We start from the raw sequence: 22,543 nt of genomic DNA, 5'->3' as shown, positions 1-22,543 counted from the left end.
GAGCCTCGTTTTCACCTGTCGTCCTTCGCTGTCCAGCAAACAGACTTCAGCGTCTCCCCTCATCTTCGCCATCCCGCTCACCTTGGATCCGTCGGCCAGCTCGATCATGTGGTCCTCGGGTCTGAAGCTCTTGTCAACTGTTTTGAACTTTGTGGCGTCGTTGATCATGTGTGCTGTGGCGCCGCAGTCGACCATTAGACCTTTCTTGTTCCCTCTCTGTGTAGGGCAGTCACTCATCCTGAAGAAACTGAAAGATGTTGGCTCTGCCCCCGTCTCTTCATCAGCTTTCTTCACATGGTCACGGCCTCGTCCTCGACTGCGCCCCATTCCTCGCTGTGGTGTGTCCCATTTTCGTTCCTCTCTTCTCACGTGGTACCCGTCAGGACATATTCTGGCCATGTGTCCCTTTTTACCGCACGTGTAACACTCAACATCAGCCAGGTCCATTTTCTTTCCTCTTCCTCGTCCTCGTGACCTCGTTGCCCCGCTAGATTTCATCACGTTGTCTTCTTCAACATTCACGTCACTCTTCCCATATTTTTCTGTACTCTCATAACTTCGCAGTTTCGTTTTAAACTCGCCAAACGTTACAGTGTCATTCGTCTGGGTGATGTGCACGACGAATGGCTTGTATGAATCAGGTAGCCCCTTAACTACCATAGCTATCTGAAGCCCATCACTAATGTGCTCTTCTGCTCTTCTCAATGACGTGAATATAGTTTCTGCTCGAATAATATAGTCAGTGACCGTTTCATTGCTAGCCTTATGGAGCGAGGAAAGTTCACAGTACAAACTCACCACGCGGGGTTTGTCTTTTCCTGCATAGTGCTCGCGAAGAATATTCAGTGCTTTTCTTCCATCACGTTTCGCGTCCCTCATTACTAACGACAAGCTCTTGTTGTCCAGACATTGCACTAGCTCTGCATATGCCTCACCGTTCTTGGTTTCATCTTCCGCGAGAGTTTCTTCGTCATACCCATCTATCTCCGGGTCTTCCGAGATAACTTCTCTGAGACCACGTAACTCCATGTGCGCGAGGAACCTCGTCTCCCAGAGCTCGTAACTTTTCTCTTCACCGTCGAATAAAAGTCTGAACCACCTTTGGCCTGCATGACTGGGCCCATAACCTGTAGCGAGAGACATTTCTGCAGCACGTTATATCAGTCACCAATGTGGTTAGCTAGCTATATTCACGGAGAGAAATCACACACAACCATCATCTCTTTGGTCGGAGTTCACAAGACCGTTTATTGTGCGCATGCTCGCAACAGCATCCCAGTGTGCCCAGTGTGCACGCAGGCAACACATGTTCCACATGTAACTAATGTGATTGGCTTAACATGGCTTTGTCATATAACTAAATATGCTCAACACATATGTCACTGAGGACTGAGGAGTTTCTATATTTCTGTTCACTGAGTTTATATAGTCATTAGTTATAGCCTAGGTAGTTATTTGTAGTCAATTTAAAGACTGTGCTGCTCTTCTCAGGTCCCACTTTAGTGTTTACATGCTTATTTGTACAATATGTGTGCTCATACTAACATCATAAGACAAAAGTTGGTTCCGTGTTGTGTGTAGTGAGAACGCGCTAGAGTGAGGGGGGCCCCCAAACAAAATCTTGCTTAGGGCCCCCAAAAGTCTAGGGCCGGCCCTGCCTTTGCCGGTAAGCTTCAGGAACTAATTCGTACACTCTTGAGGATGGCAACCTTTACTGAGTCATACTGCAGGCTGTCCTCTAACGTGAGAGCCGCAACTGCTTCCTGAGCTTTTCCATATAATTTGCACGTTACCATCAGAGCCCAAACTTCAACCGGCCACCGCAATGCTGCAATGCGCTCGAAGGCACCAAAATAGGCATCCACCTCAGTCTCACAGAATGTTGGTACTAGCGAAATGTTGTTACTCACGTCAAAGGCAGGTGGAGGAGGTGGAGATGGCAAGTTTCTTCCGGCAGAGTCAAAAGCACCGGATGCGCGCAATTGGGAGTCTAGCTCCATCTGCCGTATCCGGACTTCCTTATCTGCTTCGATTTTTTTTATTTCCTTATCGGCTTTGATTTTCTTTACCTCCAACTGAAAGTGCCTGTCTTGCTCCCTGTCTTTAGCTTCCAACTAAAGTTGGGCGAAGCGGACTTTAAGTTTATTCCCTTCCCGGGGATCAGGACTATCAGGAGACGGTGGACTATAGCGAGGCGGCGCAGACGGTGCTTTACACTGCTCGCTCCCCTCGCTGTCACTACCCTCTCCTTTAGTACGGACATTTGGCACAGTGAGCTCAGCTTGTGCAGGCAGCACCAGAAAACCTATTTCCACCAACTCATCCACCACCAGAGCCTTTAACTCTTTTTTAAATAATTGTTTTGCCACTGGGAGACCAAAATGTTGCGCTATCTCATATAAGTCGTCTCTACGACACTGAACGAACTGCTCATGAGAAGGACAGACCAAAAACGACTCCGAAATCAAAAGTTGCCATACTCAGCTAAAACTGCACACAACCTTACCAAATTGTTTTTAGCTGTACACAACCACTTATAACCCCAGGAAAGTAGTTAATATCCCGGACGAGCCCCCATGTGTTACGTTCCCTATTGGGCTAGGGGAACCAAAGGGAAATAACACGACCAGAGTGGAATTGGTATAATTATAAGTGGTTTATTTCTTATAGCAGCGGGAAACAAAATGGCAGGCAAACAGCCTGAAACAAACAAAAGAGCCAAAAACACCGGTTTAAATAACAAACAATAGAGGCCACAAAGACACAAGTTTAAATGGGCAACCAAACTAAGGGAGGACTCTAAAAAAGGAGTCTAAAGACATACAGGGAAAATAAATACTAATATACTAAATAAAGAACGAAACAAAACCTCACTCTAAAAGTGGTACAACTAACACAAAGAATCTATACCAAACACAGCTAAACTAAAGGCAACCGTCACAGAATCCTAAACTACTCTAAACACTAACTAAGCTACTCTACACTCTAACTAAGCTACTATAGACACTACTAATCACACAAGTTTAACCCCAGAACAAAGAGCAAGTAGCGAGAGGCATCTGTCCACATACAGAGCCTCCAGAATGATGATTGTCCCCAAGTTTTGTAATAATCTCCAGCAGGTGTGCGCCGGCTGTGCGCTGCGATTGGAGTGCGTCGGGCCTGGCGTGCTCCAATCGCAATCTTCAGGGGCGGACCAGGAGATGGCAGCCAATGCCGGGAGAGCAACCGCACAGCTCATTTACATAGAACACACACAGCTGAAAACACTCAGACGACCAGGAAGGCAGCAGCCGTAACAATTACCATAGAACTATATAGTAGAGAAGCAAAAAAAGCACATCTGAAAGTACAAGCCTGGACGGCAAAACTTTATACCCAGTATATTGCCATAAATATGATGGTGGATTATCAGTAAAAAATTATACGTGACACAAAGACATCGGATTAACCTTGAGCGGCGTTTTTATTCCGTGAACACAACTTTTGATCACAAATCAAAAAAGGTAAGACGTAATTATTGTAATATTTTTGAAACCGGATGTTGTTTACTTTCTCTTTTCTGGCTGATAGCTCTGCAATTCGGGTGCCTACAGTGATGACATTACATGTGTGGAATCTCAGCTTTAATCAGATATCTTTTTTGTGCAGTGACGATAAGTAATAAGCGGATTGCTACTAGGCTTGGGCGGTATGACGGTATTACGGTATACCAGGGTATTTCGAAATACCGTCGGTATGATTTTCAATACCGTGACGTCACAGACTGTGCGCCAAATCACAGATGCGTTTCATTCTATTACACTGACACAGAGTTTTGACAGGGACAACATTGGTTGTAATGCACAGCACGCGCCAGCAGAGGGCAGGGGAGGGCAGTCCGTCTTTCCCGCTCTCAGAGCTCAGCACAGAGCTGAGCTGAGCAAGATGGCGGCAGCATTTGCTGGCCCCGAACTCGGACAACTAGTTAAAAAGAAAAATACCTCTGCGCCTGTTTGGGACTATTTTGGGTTTACTCGTCGCCAGTGACTTCATCCAGCACAACGAGAGACAGAGGCACTTCTTTGGGAATGTTTAAGACGGGGTGAGTGAGTGTTGACATTTTTTAATCCTATGCAACTGGTTGATGGTTTTGTAGTCGAGGTCGGACGGTTTTAAAAATGAAAGCATTTACGTGCTAAACATTCACGCGAGTAATCCAATGAATCAAATGGAAATAAGGTTTTTAACACATGCACGGAATAATATTGCCAAACTAGTTAGTGAATATAGCAAACTTTATTCAATAAGTCAAGTATTTACTCCCGGAAAATGTTTATGTATGATGATATATTGTTAACTTAGCTCACTATGGAAACAACGTCGGACATCTACAAACGCGTCCTGTATCCGATCTCAAAATGTGCCATTTGCACAATGTGTCATGTATGCAGCCCTTGTTTTGCACTTGCGCGCACGTCGCGGCACTTTGCAAGGGTCTACCGCTCGGGCTGCATTTTACACCGAACATATAATATACCGTTCGAAACATCTATTTGCCGCCGAACGCCACCTCACTCAAGTCGACCCAAGTCATACCGTCAGTGGCGGCTGGTGGAAAATATTTTTGGTGGGGCTGTTGATATAGTGAGTAAAAAGAATGTGGGGGGGAGAAATTACCCCTTAAATTGGGACTGATACCGTCATATACCGTATACCACGGTATGACGGTATGAAAAAAAAGATACCGCCCATGCCTAATTGCTACCGTGAGTGCTGTGCAAAAGTCCGTTAGCATTAGTTAGCATTTTTTCGCTCCATGCTAATTCAAAGGCTTGGTATTACTCTTGTGTTTCTTTTAGCTAAAAATGGTTCATGTTGTTAGTTAGCTGAGTTTCTTATCGTTAAAAAGGTATGGAACATTAATAGTTTCATAAATGTTAAGAAGCCCTGAGACATAGTCTCGTAAAAAAACGGTGGGGGGGGATCCACTGGGGGGACCCTCGTACTTAAGAGGTTAAGGCCCAGATACACCGGCCAGTCACCTGAGAAGTCGCCGACGCCGACACCGACTGTTGCGTCTTCGGAATCTCCTACGTATTTGCCGACTTCGCGCACTGGAACACACCGCAAATCCGAGCCGAGCATGTATGAACTGCGCATGCGTGAGTGGCAATAACTCTCCTTACCAGCAGGCGGCAGTAGTGTGTATTCATCATTCAAAAGAGGCAACAACCGGAACAACCGGAAGACAGAGAAGAAGAAAAGACTCTGTGATATAAACAAACAACAAATAGCGTTTTTCTTTCCATTTTCACTCTCTTCCATTGAAAACATGAACGAACAGGAGCAGGACGAACGGGAGGTACTGGAGCTAGCAGCTCTTGGACTCACGCTTGTGTTAAATCATTTGTTTACCTCCCTCACTTCCGTTAACGCTTCTCATGCACTGATTCGCTAGCTGAACAGCCAATCAGTGTTATCCCTTTGTCCGACTTCCGGTGGTGTTCTCGACGCCGATTCAACAAAGGCGTCAGGTTGGCAGAAAAGACCCGACGGTGCGGCGCACACCACTCCGATTAGGGCGTGCCCACGCTCATGTTCGGCCTGACTCCCATTTACTGCCGATTTCGGGCCGGTGTATCTGGGCCTTTAGTAGGCGGAGTCGGCCACTAACGCTTGACAGCAACGTCGGAGTTTAATCCCGCCTGCTCCAAATAAGGACAAAGAGGCGGAGCTGAGGCGGGACCTGCTGCCTCCGAACCATGCTCCGAACTGGAAGTAAACAGAGCTAACTCAGGCTAAGAAGCTAAGCTAACATGAAATACATGCATACCAAGTTACTGCTAACAGTGTAGTTCCCCTATATAAACGTTACATTCATAATCAAATGAGACAATCTGCAAGAGAATTTGCTATATTTTGTTATTCTTAATGCTTGTCATTCACAGGTTAAAAAAAGAAGTATACCGATACATAGCAGAACAATTGTGGCGATGTTCAGCTTAATAAGCCTTTTTCAACATAATTTATTTAGCTAATACTACAGCAGGCGAACCAAGTCTGCGTTTCGCTGCATTCCTTGATCTCCAGTTATAACGACGGACTCCATCGCCCGGACCTAACTGAGCCGCAGTGGGCTAGCTCCGGGATGCCGGCTGGAGCTAGCCCCCTGCGGCTCCGTTAGCTCCGGCGGCCACCACTGGGATAATTGGGTCCCCTATTAACATTTGCTCCCGTTTAGCATTATGGGCGTCATAGCCATGGTCAACTACAACAAAATGGATAGCCACGATTTGCCAATGTCTCATACGCTCTTTATTTCTTCACAAAAAGGTGACACCTTAGGGCTTAGGGAATTCCGAAATCTTTCATAAGTAATTTCAATTGATGACAAGAACATAACAGTTTTTATTTATGTACAGCATTTTGTGCCAAGTGACATCATTATGACGCCGAGAGCGTTAAAGCTAACGTTTGGTTCTTACTTACAAAGTTAAGAAATCTTCGCTAATACTATGATTTCACAAGACATTGTGCACCGCTGCTGCTGGCTATTGCATGTCCATGGCTGGTGCGCCCTGGTGAACGTATCGTTCATCATAGAAGCACATCATGTTAATTACCGATCATCTGGTGTGTGTTGAGTTAGGAGTGGTTATTCCAAGCCTGTTTGCATTGTAATCAGATCTAATTATGGAGTCAGATTTGGGTCAATATTCTATCGCGCAAAACAAGCTACTCACGAGCGGAAAATGTGCTTTTACACGCGCATGAAATTACCCTCGCGCGCAGACAGCCCTTTTGCTCGCTCGCGGGAGTGTCAGCCTCACTCGCTCGCGGAGTCTGTCTGCGCGCGCGTGAAAAATGTCTCGCACTTTGGGGCGGAGCCACTGGACTTTGATTGACAGCTGCCAGGAAGCCCAGAGTTGCCAGGTTTGATACATTACATTACATTGCATTTAGCTGACACTTTTATCCAAAGCGACTCACAATAAGTACATTCGACCAGGAAGATACAACCTTGAAGAAAACAGAATCATATAAGTACATCAGGTTTCAAGTGCTACTCAACTGGCTTTAGATAAGCCAGTCCTTTATTAGTATATAAGTGCTTTGTTAGTAATTCTATCGCTCGAATTGGAGTCGAAAGAGATGAGTTTTCAATCTGCGCCGGAAGATGATCTGCTGTCCTGATTTCAATGGGGAGCTCATTCCACCATTTTGGAGCCAGGATAGCAAACCCACGTGTTTTTGCTGATGGGAACTTGGGTCCCCCTCGCAGTGTGGGTGCGGCGAGCTGTTTGGCCGATGCAGAGCGGAGTGCACGTGCTGGGGTGTACGGTTTAACCATGTCCTGGATGTAGGAAGGGCCAGATCCATTCACAGCATGGTACGCAAGTAACAGTGTCTTTAAGTGGATTCTAGCAGTTACCGGAAGCCAGTGAAGGGAGTTGAGGAGCGGCGTGGTGTGGGGGAATTTTGGAAGGTTGAAGACCAGACGAGCCGCTGCATTCTGGATGAGCTGCAGAGGTCGGATGGCACATGCAGGTAGACCAGCCAGGAGGGAGTTGCCGTAGTCTAGGCGTGAGATGACGAGAGCCTGGACCAGAACCTGCGCTGTTTTCTGGGTCAGCTGGGGACGTATCCTCCTGATGTTGTAAAGCGTGTATCTGCAGCAGATGCCTGAACCATCAATTAATTTGATATAAAAAAAATGACACATTAATTCTAGGAGTGTAATGCTTTTACAAACACTATAGTAATAATATGCATTCATTATGACAATATCATACTATTACTATAGGAGTGTTCTATAGTGTGTTCAAAAAACAACTATGAAACACTATAAATATTATACTATAGTTATACTATTTAAAATATATAATAATATACCTCATATATATATAATATAGGAATACTACAAAGATCTAGATACATAGTATTACTATTGAAATATTATAGGGCTACTATAGCTAATTAAATGGCACTACAGAAAAAACTATACGATAGCAGGTGAAAAATACTACAGAACACTACAAACTTACTATAGGACACTATACAACTCTTACAGTATACTATAGTAATACTATAGTTCATTTATAGTTCATTTCGTAAGATGTGCGTACAGCAGACAGTCGCTAGCAGTTTTCGACAGATACAGCCCACTCAAAAATATATTGTTTTATATAAAATGAATGAGTATATATATATATATATATATATATATATATATATATTAGCTGTACACTTTACAAATATGTTTTTTTATGGACATCTTTACCATTCAATCTCGTCCAACTGATATTGCTGCTGTCACTCCTCGGCTCCTGGTGGTTCAGGCTAGGGGTGGGCGATATTGAAAAATATATTATCACGATATTTTTCAAGCAGTATCACGATAGACGATATATATCTCAATATTTGTTCATGTCGGTTATTATGGTTATTTTTCAAGTTACTTAACAGTACAACCACCTACAAGGTAACAGAAACTAAAACTAAAAGGAGTAACAGACCAAAATAGCATTTCAAGCTGGTTTTATTTCTGAAATGAATCCCTGAATGAACAATTCAACATTTTGATATGGCTTCAAGGCACAGTTTCTCAGTATAAAAATGAACTTTCTGAGGTAGCACTAGCAGTGAACATCAATAAACTAGGGCCGGGACATTAACGCGTTAATTAAGATTAATTCATTACACAAAAATTAACGCGTTAAAAAAATTAACGCATTTTAATCGCACTTATTTTTGCACCGCAGAACGTTTCTCACTGGATGAGTTTCAGGGGTACCAATTATACTGGAGCACCAACTAACGTTCATGACTTCAGACAACAACAAACCACAGTGAACAGTAGTCAAACATGAACGAAGAAGCTGATGAGACCGCTTTGGTATCACCTCAATGCAAAACCTATAGCAGCTAGCGTGGAAGCTAGCGTGGACGTTAGCCCGACTCGGAGTACAAGGACCCACACCCAATTCGCGTTGATCAAACAGTGGCCTATGCAACAGAGAGATTTTATTTTTCATCAGGATATTGGAAGAATAGGAGGGATTGAGGTCAATCACTGGCACTTTTTTATTTTATTTTAAATGGTACAGTACACTTTATGTTGAACTATTTATTATGTTGTTGGTGCAACTGGCACTTTATGTTGAACTGTTTATTGTTTTGGCTAAGGTTATTGAGAGTTGCACTGACATTTATTAGATTTTTTAAATCAACTGTTGGTAAATCAATAAAGTCTGTTATGGCCTCTGAAGCAACAGAGAGATGTTTTCTAATAGTCAGGGTTTCCAATGTTCTGAATGTACTTGAAAGTATTGTGTTTTACTTAAAAAAACAAAGTGTTATAGTTTACAGAAGGTCTACCTACCTATAGGCTACCTGAATCTCTGAAATGTACTATATTCCTAAATATGCTATTGCTACACTTTATGGCAAAAATTGCACTTTTCTGTTGGTCTTGGATAAGTACCACCTTGAAAAAAATAAACAATGTTTTGTTGCTTAAGCTTATGTATTCAGTCATTATTCAATGGTATACTAAAATCCATGTGAAAAAAAAAAAAATTGCTTCTCACTGTTCTCAGGTCAAATATTTATGTGATTAAAAATGCGATTAATTGCGATTAATTAATTACAAAGCCTGTAATTAATTAGATTAATTTTTTTAATCGAGTCCCGGCCCTACAATAAACATGAAAAGGAGGGTAAAACATAACTAAGTAAAACATCAATGAGGAAAAGTCAGTGCCAAACAATTAAAATGTAAACTTTAGACTTGAAGTGCAATAAAAGACTTTAGCATAACTGAAGGGAAAAACTAAATACCTTATCGATAAAATAAAATATAAGCCAACAGAATCAAACAAGACAATAAATAAAGTGCAATACTGTCTGAATCCTGACTAGACAGCTTTAGAGCATGTCTTTCACATCAGTTTATTTTTTTATAGTTTTTTTTGGTCATTTTTTATTTTATTTTTATCAAGATAGATACGATATCTCTGAAAAAGCATATCGTGGAGACCTAATATCGTCACGACGATATATATCGTCATATCGCCCACCCCTAGTTCAGGCATTTATCAAACCTGGCAACTCCAGGTTTCCTGGCAGCTGTCAATCAAAGTCCAGTGGCTCCGCCCCAAAGTGTCAAACTTTTCACGCGCGCACAGACAGACTCCGCGAGCGAGTGAGGCTGGCTGACACTCCCGCGAGGATTCTAGCAGTTACAAGAGGGCTGTCTCTGCTCGCGGGGGTTTAATCTGTGCGCGAGCCTCATTTCATGCGCGTGTAAAAGCACATTTTCCGCTCGTGAGTAGCTTGTTTTGTGCGCTAGAATATTGACCCAAATCTGACTCTATACTAATGAAGTTAAACAGTGCCAGACTGTGCGTAACCGGCACTGCTCTGTGCGCGCTCGTGCGGCACATCTACTCGTGTCATTCTTTCTTTGTAGAGGCTACATGCTGCAGGGATTATTATACTATAAAGCAGCTTTAGGTAGCAAATACTGTAAGAATCACGCACATAATGTCATAAACCAATGCAAACTGGGTTACTGGCTATTCTGCTGGAATTAAGAGTGTTAATTACCGGGACAGTTATAACAGTGCGCATGCAGGCATGTGCGCGTTCTTTGTGGGCTTGGTCAGAGTCCAGGGGCCGTTTTTCAGTCCCAGTCCCTCTGATAGATCAACCCATACTAAAGTGTAGGATCACACTAAGACTTTCTTACCATAATCTCCCAATTAAGCTATGCTAAGGTAAGGCCATACTCTCTCATAAAGTAATTTGGGGTTTAATTTTAAAGGCAACTTAAAACGAAATGCTGCATTTTTACTTGCATTTATCTTTTACTATTTCAATGGTTATGCTACTTTAAATTTCTCGAGAAGAATGACAAATAATCATTTTTTTAAATCATGCAAAAGTGCAATAAAATATACATAAGTACCAAAAGTAAAAAATATATACTTATGTAAAAATCTGAGTTTATGTTCAACCATAGAATTATTCTTGTAAAAACAAAAGACATGTTTCTAATGCTGCAGGTAAGAGTGGCTCTAATAAAATGACTTACTATTTTTCTAATTATAATTGTTTGTATTATTAACCAGGCATTAATGTTTTATGTAATCCTGTACCAAAGGAAGTGGTCACAGTGTCAGGCTGGAGCTGGACAATATCATGACGATCTTCTCTTCAAAAAGAAACAAATGTTTCACCATCATTCTCCTTCTGCTCGTGGCTTTCTTACTCTATGCACTTCAGAGAACGGACTTCCAGGTGAGAACTGTTATCTATCTTCCTTTTTCAGCTTTACATATGGGCCACATCTGGCATCACTAATAGGGTGAACCTAATGTGAAATGTTTAACATTAGTCCGGTTTCAGGAGATTGTTTTAAATGTGTCTCAGGATAACACTTATTTTCTTCATTGCAGTAAAATGTGAAATAGTAGCCACTTCTCTAGTTTAAGGCGAAGAGTGGTATTTGCGAGCTATAAGATAGTTGAACTTGGACTGTTTTTTCTTCTTTCTCTTCTTTCAAGACGTTAATTATGCTACACTTACTTCAACAACAACGGCGCATAAATATGAGAGTATACATTTTTCCAAATTATAGGTATGAATTCTTTGCAAAATACATTTCAGGTATTTATTCTTTACATATGCTTTTCTTCGATTGGGGGAAAAAAGCACACAGTTTAATAACTAGAAACAAGGGTACCCATACAATTCAATTTCTGAACTGCAGGATTGAATTTAATTCCAGAAATGTTGAAAACAAATGTTTTACTTTTTCAGCTTCACGTATGGGACACATTGGTGGGTTATTTTTGGATTTGTGTTTTGCATGAGCCATCCACAGTGTATGTTTAAGTGTAATGTGTTGGCACAGGTGTTGCTGATTAGATAAAATATGTTGTGCTCAAACCAACATTTAAAGTTCAAAAATACTGAGAAAATACAGTCAAGAAAGAGAAACTTTAAAGACCGAAATCAGGAAGCCTGGAATGGAACAACCGAACTTCGAATAGATATTAGACGTTCAATGTTAGGAGCTGAGTTATGGACATAGTGAAAGGCAAACATTACACAACGGTTATCAACCCCCTTAACAAATGTTCATTCATTTGCTTCCAGTGCATTTGTTTGACGTATCGACGCACACTCCTCTGTCTCTCTCTATCGATTTACAAAAGCAGGAAAAACAAAGTAAACAGTACAGCCGGTCAGTAATTCACAGATATGTTTGTTTTTTTTAAAGCAAGAGTGAGTGTAGATTTTAGATTTCACTGTCTGATGAAAAATATGGAAGAGTTTTTAAATCGGTGGTGTTTCACTACAGCTGTGTGCTCTGTGGTGGGGGGGAGAGCTCGGTTTTAACTCGGTCTTTAAGGACAATACAAAAAAAAGAGAAACATTTTCTCTAAATGTCTAGGTAATTAAGTTAATTGTTGTTGAACATCAAAATAAAAGTGTTTTAAAGAAATCTAAAAAAAGTTCTCTCTCTCAAGCCCTTCAAATTTCAGAGCTCCGCCACCATCTACCCAAAAGCTAGAACTGAACTTCCCAAAGTCAGCAGCATCTGCAACTTCCCACCATTGTCCCCTAAGTATGCTCTGGAGGAACGCCTGCTACTAGAATCTGTTGCTTGGCCTGAAACTTCTGAATTACCATCTCCTCTTTCCCTGGAGCTGACCAGTCATCCAGCTCACAGCTCTTTCAACATTCTCCCAGCGAGAGGAGGACGACAGTGGCACGTAGGGGATCAGCTGGAAGTCAGCATCGTCATCTCTGACTTCAAGGGACAACACAAGAAGTTTGGGGGGGACGTTTTATTAGCCCGGCTGCACAACCTAACGCTTGGTGCAGGTGTAGCTGGGCAAGTGGTGGACCATCTCAATGGGAGCTACTCTGCTGTCTTTCCTTTACTCTGGGAAGGAGCAGCTCAGGTTGAGGTGATGCTTATCTATATTTTTTATGTGATTTTGCTGAAGTAGTCCTTTGTCTACCATTTCTAGCCACCAATTGTAGATTTTCAACAAAACTCTTTTTACCCAATCAGGTGACGCTAGTTCATCCCAGTGAAGCTATCACAGTGCTGAACAGGTTAAATCGTGAACAACCTGATAGGATATTCTACAAAAGCCTCTTTCGCTCAGGCTCACGCTCTCAAACCACCACCTGTAACATCTGCCTGCGTGAAACCAAGCAGCCAATCTGTGACTTCACCGACCCTCGAACCGGCGATCCTTGGTTCTGCTACAAGCCAAAGAACATGAGCTGTGATGCAAGGATTACCCACAGCATGGGAGGATACAAACAAAACCTCAAGGCCAAGGAGGATAAGCTCTTTCAAAGGTAAGGAAGTAAAGAGACTGGTCATTTGTGTGACTTCTCATAAATATTATGTGTTACCTATTTATCTCCTTGGCTGGAAGTTTCAGAAGTTTGTCAGTACAGGCAGTTTAGATTAAAAGATAATACAAATGTAACCACTCAATCTGAATCATAGTTGGCCTTTATTAAAAAAATAAATGTATAGGATATATAAAAACTATTTTCATGTGGATCTTTTGTTTTAATTTGATCACATAACATTTACGAATGTCGAAGTAACCTTTCTCTCATTCTCCCTGAGGTTCTTCTATTTTTTCGCTTTAATCCCTTAATTGTGGGGTTTCTTTGAGGGAATTTGTCCTTTGGTGCTGCGAGTGTGTGAGGACAGAGGGCATTGTGTGCTCCAGAATACACGCAAGTAAATGAGACACATGTGTGATATTTCGCTTTAACAATGTAATTTGACTATTTTATCCAGCTTTGGTCAAATATACTTTTATTGTCTTTTGCAAAATGTTACGCCGTAAGGCTTAGTTCTAAGGTGGGAACCTTCCAAGTACACACAAGGAAAGTTTAGGGGGGCAAAAGCTGCAGCAAAATACCCCTAATAGGGAATAGAACAGAGAAGGCATCAATGACAATATAAATGATATGTGATTCGTCAGATACAGCATGAAAAGTAGACCTTCTAAACTGTTTACCCCAGGTAAATCTCCATGCTATTCAAGGTTCAAGGCTTTTATTAGACATACATAGCTGTTAGGGAATCATTTGCTTAGGTATTCAACCTTCAACAAAGTTCAAAAATGTATTTATTGTGTGATTTTGGAAATGAAAGTTTCATATTCTAAAAGTCACCACTTTGTTTATTTAAAATCAAACAAAACACCCGAACCCCGGAAAACTATTTTTTTACGCAAATCCACGTTTATTTTGAAGTGAGCCGTTGCGACTTCCGACTGATTTCGATAGAGCGGGTCACAAATGTATGATATTGATAAATACATGATAAAGTTAGTTAGGATTAAATTATTTGTGTTATTATGTATCTGTGATTTTCATGTTCATTATTATGCTTTTGACAAAAGATGCTCCAAACACTGATGAGAGATCATTTGTATGATTGTGATTCACTGTTTAAATCTGAAATGTAGTATTGATGTGATTATTTGCAACATTGTGTAGAATGCCTACACCCTTTCTGAAGAATCAAATGTATTAGGGTATTGAACAAATTATTATTAGAATAGGTTATCAAAATAGAGAAAAAGAGAGGAACTTTTAGGGAATAATTTAGGTATTCAACCTACAACAAAGTTCATCGTTTTCTCCCTTTACTGTCTCCTTTCCCATGGCATAGTTCTACTGCCTTGGGTATTGCTGCTATCTCTCTTAAGGAGAGGCAGCTTGGGCGCATTGTTGTTGCCAGTATGACAGAGCAAAAGCTGCCACTAGTTAAAACCTCGAGCTGCAGAACAGTTCTTCAGAGTTGGTTTGGCAACCGCTGTGTCAACTCGTGACACACCACGTGTCTTGTAAATTCTCTGACCTTAACTCCAAATAAACCATCAGTGTTTGCCATCAAATCTCCAGCTCTCCTCGTGTCTCAGTTACCTCATTCACACCAACGGTGTTTCAGGGCCAGTTCGGAGCTGGAGCTTGAAAAGCACCGGGTTTTCCTGTTCACACCGTAGCGGAGCAGCCTCTTAGCTCCGGAATCCGGTTTGTTTCAAGCACCAAAAAAAATTGTCCGGCTAGAGCAAAAGCACAGCATACGTCACGCTTACATCGAGGCAGGGGGAATCGGAATCGTCGTTGAAGTTGATGATTACAATTGTAAAGCAGTTTTGAATGTAGCATGTAACGACTGTAAAGTTGGTAGTAAAGCCGTCCCATTTGTTTCGACAGAGACCAAAACGAGTAGCGCTTCAACACAATCGGCCGTTGTTGTTGTCGGTGTCAGCTGTGAGGGGTTTCCGCGCGGTTTGGCTTTATTAAGCAGGCACGCAAACGGTTACGTCATGACGCAAATGATGACGCAATGACGCAGCACCAGTCGGACTCTGGGCGGTGTGAAAAAAGCCGGAGCTGAACCGGTTCTGAACCTGAAAAGCTCTAGCACGGAGCTTGAACCGGAGTTGCGTTGTTTGTGAATGAGGTATCTGAGTCCTGTTTCCAATTGGTTCAGAAGTTTCTCCCACAATAGCTCGTGAAGTTATGACGATGAAAATCTTAGGTCACAGGCTCCTCCAACAGTGCAACCAGTTGCGTAGCTGTGGGTGGGCCCCGGTGGGCCTAGGCCCACCCACATGCACGTCTGGCCCACCCACAGCCAATCAGCGCTTCATAGGGCAGAGCCGGGAAGCCCAGAAGGAAGTGCCACAAACTGCAGTTCCTCAAGTGGCCGACAGGGGATGGATGCAGAAAGGAGCAATTCCCATAGACCCCCATGTTAAAATGCCCAACTTTACAGCAGAAATAAACATGTTTCTAGCCTGGATCCAATAAAACTTATTCTGGATATAGTTACATTACATTACATTTAGCTGACGCTTTTATCCAAAGCGACTTACAATAAGTGCGTTCGACCAACAAGATACAAACTTGAAGAAAACAGTCATATAAATCAGGTTTCATAGAGCTAAAACATTTCAAGTGCTAATCAACTGGCTTTAGATAAGCCAGCCCTTTATTAGTATATAAGTGCTTTGTTAGTAATTCTATCGCTCGAAGTGGAGTCGAAAGACATGAGTTTTCAGTCTGCGCCAGAAGATGTGCAAGCTATCTGCTGTCCTGATTTCAATGGGGAGCTCATTCCACCGTTTGAGCCAGGATAGCAAACCCACATGTTTTTGCTGATGGGAACTTGGGTCCCCCTCACAGTGCGGGTGCAGCGAGCTGTTTGGCTGATGCAGAGCGGAGTGCACGTGCTGGGGTGTACGGTTTAACCATGTCCTGGATGTAGTTAGATTCCACCTTCATGACAATGGAATAGGGAGTGCATTTGCATGGTAACACTTTATTTTGATAGTCCATAGTTAACACTCTATAAGTCATCAGTTGACATTTAGTAGCATGTCAACAGTGCATCAGTTGACATTCAACAGCACCGTTCAAACCGACAAGTAACTAAGCATTAGTTGATGATCAACAGATAAGCAACTAAAGTTCAGTTGACTATTACATTAAGCATTAGTTGATGATCAACAGATAAGCAACTCAAGTTTAGTTTAATATTACATTAAGCATTAGTTGATGATCAACAGATAAGCAACTAAAGTTCAGTTGACTATTACATTAAGCATTAGTTGATGATCAACAGATAAGCAACTCAAGTTTAGTTGAATATTACATTAAGCATTAGTTGATGATCAACAGATAAGCAACTAAAGTTCAGTTGACTATTACATTAAGCATTAGTTGATGATCAACAGATAAGCAACTAAAGTTTAGTTGAATATTACATTAAGCATTAGTTGATGATCAACAGATAAGCAACTAAAGTTCAGTTGACTATTACATTAAGCATTAGTTGATGATCAACAGATAAGCAACTTTAGAGTTTAGTTGACTATCTGTTGATCGTCAACTAAGCAACTTTAGAGTTTAGTTGACTATCTGTTGATCGTCAACTAATCTAGAGTTGACTATTAGTATACTTAGTAGGTTCTCCATTAAGTGTTTGAAGGCATGTGTTAGGACTATCCAATTAAAGTGAAAAACAGTTGAGAACAGTAGAAAGTCTATAATCTATCAACATAACACATACATTCATCCACTATATGCAACAGATATGGGAATAAAGCGAAATGTTTTGCACAACTGATCACGAACACTGGATAACTGAAGTCAATACCAGGCTATAAAGCACAGTAGAACAAACACTATACACAGCATATCAGAGAAAGAAAGCTTTTTTATTTTAATAATATACTACAAGTAAAAACTGAGCAGTTGTGAACCACATTCAATTCAGTTATCCAGTGTTCGTGATCAGTTGTGCAAAACATTTCGCTTTATTCCCATATCTGTTGCATATAGTGGATGAATGTATGTGTTATGTTGATAGGTTATAGACTTTCTACTGTTCTCAACTGTTTTTCACTTTAATTGGATAGTCCTAACACATGCCTACAAACGCTTAATGGAGAACCTACTAAAAGTATACTAATAGTCAACTCTAGATTAGTTGACGATCAACAGATAGTCAACTAAACTCTAAAGTTGCTTATCTGTTGATCATCAACTAATGCTTAATGTAATATTCAACTGAACTTTAGTTGCTTATCTGTTGATCATCAACTAATGCTTAATGTAATAGTCAACTGAACTTTAGTTGCTTATCTGTTGATCATCAACTAATGCTTAATGTAATAGTCAACTGAACTTTAGTTGCTTCTCTGTTGATCATCAACTAATGCTTAATGTAATAGTCAACTGAACTTTAGTTGCTTATCTGTTGATCATCAACTAATGCTTAATGTAATATTCAACTAAACTTTAGTTGCTTATCTGTTGATCATCAACTAATGCTTAATGTAATAGTCAACTGAACTTGAGTTGCTTATCTGTTGATCATCAACTAATGCTTAATGTAATATTCAACTAAACTTGAGTTGCTTATCTGTTGATCATCAACTAATGCTTAATGTAATAGTCAACTGAACTTTAGTTGCTTATCTGTTGATCATCAACTAATGCTTAATAATAGTCAACTGAACTTTAGTTGCTTATCTGTTGATCATCAACTAATGCTTAGTTACTTGTCGGTTTGAACGGTGCTGTTGAATGTCAACTGATGCACTGTTGACATGCTACTAAATGTCAACTGATATAGAGTGTTAACTATGGACTATCAAAATAAAGTGTTACCGTGCATTTTTTACCGTGAGTTTTTATAGTAAGTAAAGTAACTTTTGCCGTGAGTGAATGAAAGTATTATTTCTTCTTGAGGTCTGCAGTTTAGTGTGTACACATTTGCTGAATATGAAAACACTCAGTGTGTGCCCACTGTGCGACTGTCAAGGATAAACAACCTGTGGCCGCTGATATATGTCGTTTGTATTATTGCTACACAAACATTACATTGCAGTTTTAGTGTCGCCAACTCCGTTTCTAATATGCAAAAAGACAGCAAAATGCGTCTGATTATTTTTAGTATTTTAGATCTTTCCAATCCAGACGAGAGATCTCTCTCCCCCGTCTGTGTTCAAGGAGGCGGGGCAGTTTACACACACGCAGCTGCTATATGCATGCAACAAACACACACACGGAGGAGATGGCAGAGAGAACGTGCTCCAAGGTGTGGTTAAACTATAGCCGTGTAGATGTGGACAATGCTCGTTAACAAAAGTGCAATAAGAGTTTAGCATGTAAGGGTGGTAACACGAGCAATTTGTCAAAAACATTTAGCAAAAGTGCACCACATCCAGACGGAGAAATGCACCGTTTTCGACTGTCTTTCTCGTAGCTCTGTTGCCCCATCCACGAGTAACGTTTCCACGTCAGGTGTTATGTATGCTAGCAGCAACACACGGAGTTAACTACATTATACAAACATGGGTTAATGATTAGAGGTAACTTGAGTTATTTATTTAGTTAAAGTTTCAGCTATTCTGTTTACAATTCTGTCATCAGATTATTTAATAAGATTAGTTTAACCATTATTGTTTCTTTTGAAGTGAAATATTATGTATTTAATTTAAATAAAAAGCAATGCTAGTTTCGTTTTCAATTTGTTTAGTTAGTTTACCTTATTTTTTTCTCCAAAAGAACTGATAAGAGTACCGTTAAAGGACCGGATCGATAAGCGGTAGTAGTACCGTTAAAACCTTAACGATACCCATCCCTATGTGGATGTCAGTTTTAAACACATTCTGAGGCTGCCGTGCCTATGTTTTTGTTTTCACTACTAATTTATGCTTATGTTCTATTAGTGCATTAAAAAATCATTAATGAAGTTTCAGCTCAGACCCCACGCTTAATATGTCTCCCCCTGGCCCACCTACATTTCTCCAGGCCCACCCACACAATAATTCCTGGCTACGCCACTGAGTGCAACACAATAAACCTGAAAAACAGAAAAGATAGTGCAAGTAAATACCAAAAGAAAAATAGTGCAAGCACATGCATTTGGGATATTAATGTTTATTGTAGTATTGTGTGTGTTTTTCCTCAGTCGTGTCAACTTGAAAGTCTGCATTCCGGCTTCAGGACCTGCCGGTGTCACTGTTTTACCAAAAAAGGAAGGTAAGGAATGCATTTATCACTGAATTCAATATCTAATGTGCTACAAGTACAGATGACGAAAGTATAGGGGCAGGAAAAGAAAAAAAAAACTCTTTCTTCTGGGGATCATTCTCCAGTTCAAAGAGGTATTTAACAGGCCAATTTGACAGGAGCAAAGGGAGCATGCAGCTCTCAGCTCAAACTTTGTCAACACGGCCCAGCTGTTGCAGTGTCTCTCAGGAGTGAGGCCATAACATGTTCATACATTCACTTTATACTTTGATTTGGTTAAGGTGGAGAGTAACAAATGTAAAACAACCCTCCTATTATCCTTTAACTTTTTTCTCAGGTCAACCAGAGGTGAAGAGCAGCATTGTGAACTTTCAAGCCTCTGGCTATTACTACCAGGGTTTATGGCAAGCACTAGATGGCACCAAAGTTCACCATTTCACCGGCGCATCTGCCATCACTCAGTGTCTAAAAGGCAAAGTGGTCCACCTGTATGGAGACTCTACCATCAGGCAGTGGTTTGAGTTCCTCAACAAAGCACTACCAGGTAACTAATCCACAGGGATTTCCGGCAACGGTTTCATTATGTTAACACTGCGTCTTAATCTGTTTCCTCTGTAATACTTTTAGATCTTAAGGAGTTCAACCTGGGCAGCTCGAGGCAAACTGGACCTTTCATGGCCTTAGACTATGAAAACAAAATCATGGTGACTTTCCGCTGCCATGGTCCTCCTCTCCGTTTTGGCAACGTGCCAATTGGGGAATTTCGTTACATTGCCAATGAACTAGATGACTTAATCGGGGGTCCAAACACTGTTGTCGTTTTTGGCATCTGGTCTCACTTGGGCACTTTCCCGCTCGAGGTCTACATCCGGCGGCTACAAAGGATCCGCAGTGCGGTGTTGCGGCTGTTGGACAGGGCTCCAGAAACGGTGATCATCATCAGGACAGCAAACCCCAAAGCTTTGTGGCTTTATGAGACGATAACCAACAGCGACTGGTTCTCGGCGCAGCGTGATAAGGTGCTAAGAGCCATATTTAAAGGTCTGAATGTTCATCTGGTTGATGCCTGGGAGATGGTCCTTGCTCACCACCTGCCAAACCGCCTCCACCCACAACCTCCTATTATTAAGAATATGATGGATGTTCTCTTCTCCTACACATGTCCTCAAAAGGGCGGCTAGATAATAATAATAATAATAATACATTTTATTTATCAAGTGTTCAAAGACACAGAGGTAAGAAAAAAGATAATATAAAAAGTATATTTAAAATCGAGCAATAAAACCACATTTGTCACAAGTACTTGTCATCAATCACACATTAAAAGCTATAGTCTAAAAAGATGTGTGTTCGTTGCGGGGGAGGAGTGGAGATTTAAATCCATGCTGAGATTAAATGTTTCCATGTGTTTCTATCAAGTGCAGCATCTTTCGAACAGTATAATAGATTGATGTTTTCAAATGTTTTTTTAATAATTCAAGTTTAGAGATATAACAAATTATAATACCCGCCTAATATTAAATGACATCCAACATAACTTCAACAGTGATACTGTATATTAATAAAGATATACCTCGGAATATTTGAACGTATGTTTTAAGGAACAGAAACCGGTTATTTTTGATTGTTAATGTATTACACATATCAAACAAGACACTGTTTTGTCATCAGAATGATGAGTATTGTATGAATGTTTACTGTGTTGTGCTTTTAGTTGTGGGTTGATAAGTATGAGTTATTTTTTGGGTGAGAGCCTAAAAGGGTTATCAAGGGTTAAGATTAATTCACACAACAAAATACTTAAGAAGAAAAACTCAACAAAATCGAAAAAATAAAATAAGGAACTTTATTTAGTAAATATAATGATGGGATCTGGGAGTTTTGAATGAATTGTATTGCAGAGCGACCTAAATCTAAGAAATAAAAAAATATTTGTTTAATACTACAGAAATAACATCAGTTGTTAATGCAGTGCTGCTTGAGGATTTTAAGGCTACGGCATTCAATGTTGGTTTTTTGGCCTTGAACACCGAATGGTGTGTGAGTGGCGAAGTCACGCCCATCTACTTCCGCCCCATGGGACCTTATTTCTGAAAAATTATGTATTGAAGTCAATGGGGGGAGAGAGATTATCTTTCGATCCCGTTTGAATTGTGCCACAAATTATTATGATTGTCAATCGTGCATTCACACCTAATAGTCCGCTATCTGGTGCACACCAGACCACAGTTTGTTACATTGTTTCATTTTTCAGAAGGTTCGGTTTGCAAAACTCAAACGGACTATAAACTTCAAACACAAGTCATGTGCTCGGAAATGCTGTTCAACCATTGGTCAGACATAGTCCATTTAGCTTAGGAACCTTCCTAACCAAGTGAAATGACCCGGAAGTACGTCAGTGGCAGCCATGTTAAGTGCCGTTCCAATTCTCCAAATGAAAGGAAAGGAGGTTTCAAACTTCCTTTATAACTTCCCTTAGTTTAGGAACCACTGGACCTCCCTTACCGAAAGGAGAGGAGAAAATTCTGCCCCACAATGCCTTACAGCCGCAGCATTTGCCGTCACACAACAGTCGGCCGTTCACGGAAACAAACGATTATGACGGAGAAGTTATAAAATGAAAGTTACGGTGCATATTAAGCATTTTAAAACGTATGTGGTAACTTGCCAAAGTGCTTTGTTTTGAACGTTCAGTATTATAATCAAAAAGAGAAATATGAACGTTAGTTTTTACTGAAATGATCAAATAAAGTCAACATTTCACTGAGCTGTGTGGAGTTTGTTCAACTTTTAAAAGAGGTTTGAATGTTGATATACACCGTGATAGATGTTAAGGACTAACGTTTATAATAAATACATTTGTATTTATTTTAAGATATGTTCATACAATCATAGGTATTGGGATCATTTGTATTAATGTGGACCGGAGGGAGAGGGTGACCAGCATACATTTCACTTT

General features: G+C 40.7%; 1 protein-coding gene across 3 annotated transcripts; it reads left to right on the top strand.

The window, feature by feature from the left end:
• The first annotated feature begins 2,667 nt into the window (after positions 1–2,667).
• Positions 2,668–21,164, top strand: LOC307021499 (NXPE family member 3-like). 3 transcript variants are annotated; one of them, XM_079653681.1, is made up of 7 exons: positions 2,668–3,506; positions 11,147–11,283; positions 12,519–12,962; positions 13,070–13,365; positions 19,523–19,593; positions 19,922–20,128; positions 20,212–21,164. In XM_079653681.1, the coding sequence occupies exons 2-7, from the start codon at positions 11,185–11,187 to the stop codon at positions 20,763–20,765; spliced, it is 1,671 nt and encodes a 556-aa protein (XP_079509807.1). In that variant the 5' UTR covers positions 2,668–3,506; positions 11,147–11,184; the 3' UTR covers positions 20,766–21,164. The 3 variants fall into 3 exon arrangements, with proteins under 3 accessions (XP_079509807.1, XP_079509805.1, XP_079509806.1); XM_079653679.1 differs by having other exon boundaries at positions 2,668–4,084; XM_079653680.1 differs by lacking the exon at positions 2,668–3,506 and adding an exon at positions 8,918–10,760.
• Positions 21,165–22,543: the final 1,379 nt, after the last annotated feature.

This window comes from Notothenia rossii (genome assembly GCF_949606895.1).
Source record: "Notothenia rossii genome assembly, chromosome: 10".
NCBI lineage: Eukaryota > Metazoa > Chordata > Actinopteri > Perciformes > Nototheniidae > Notothenia > Notothenia rossii.
The sequence above is the reverse complement of the archived record's forward strand: the minus strand, read 5'-3'. Positions and strand labels throughout refer to the sequence as shown.

What these genes read in the sequence shown, in the direction of transcription:
- LOC307021499 (XM_079653681.1), top strand. Translation starts at nt 11,185, where the DNA reads ATGACGATCTTCTCTTCAAAAAGAAACAAATGTTTCACCATCATTCTC. An exon ending in AAGGAGCAGCTCAGGTTGAG is followed by an intron (nt 12,963 to 13,069) that starts GTGATGCTTATC and finishes TTACCCAATCAG; the next exon opens with GTGACGCTAGTTCATCCCAG. An exon ending in CCTCAACAAAGCACTACCAG is followed by an intron (nt 20,129 to 20,211) that starts GTAACTAATCCA and finishes TAATACTTTTAG; the next exon opens with ATCTTAAGGAGTTCAACCTG.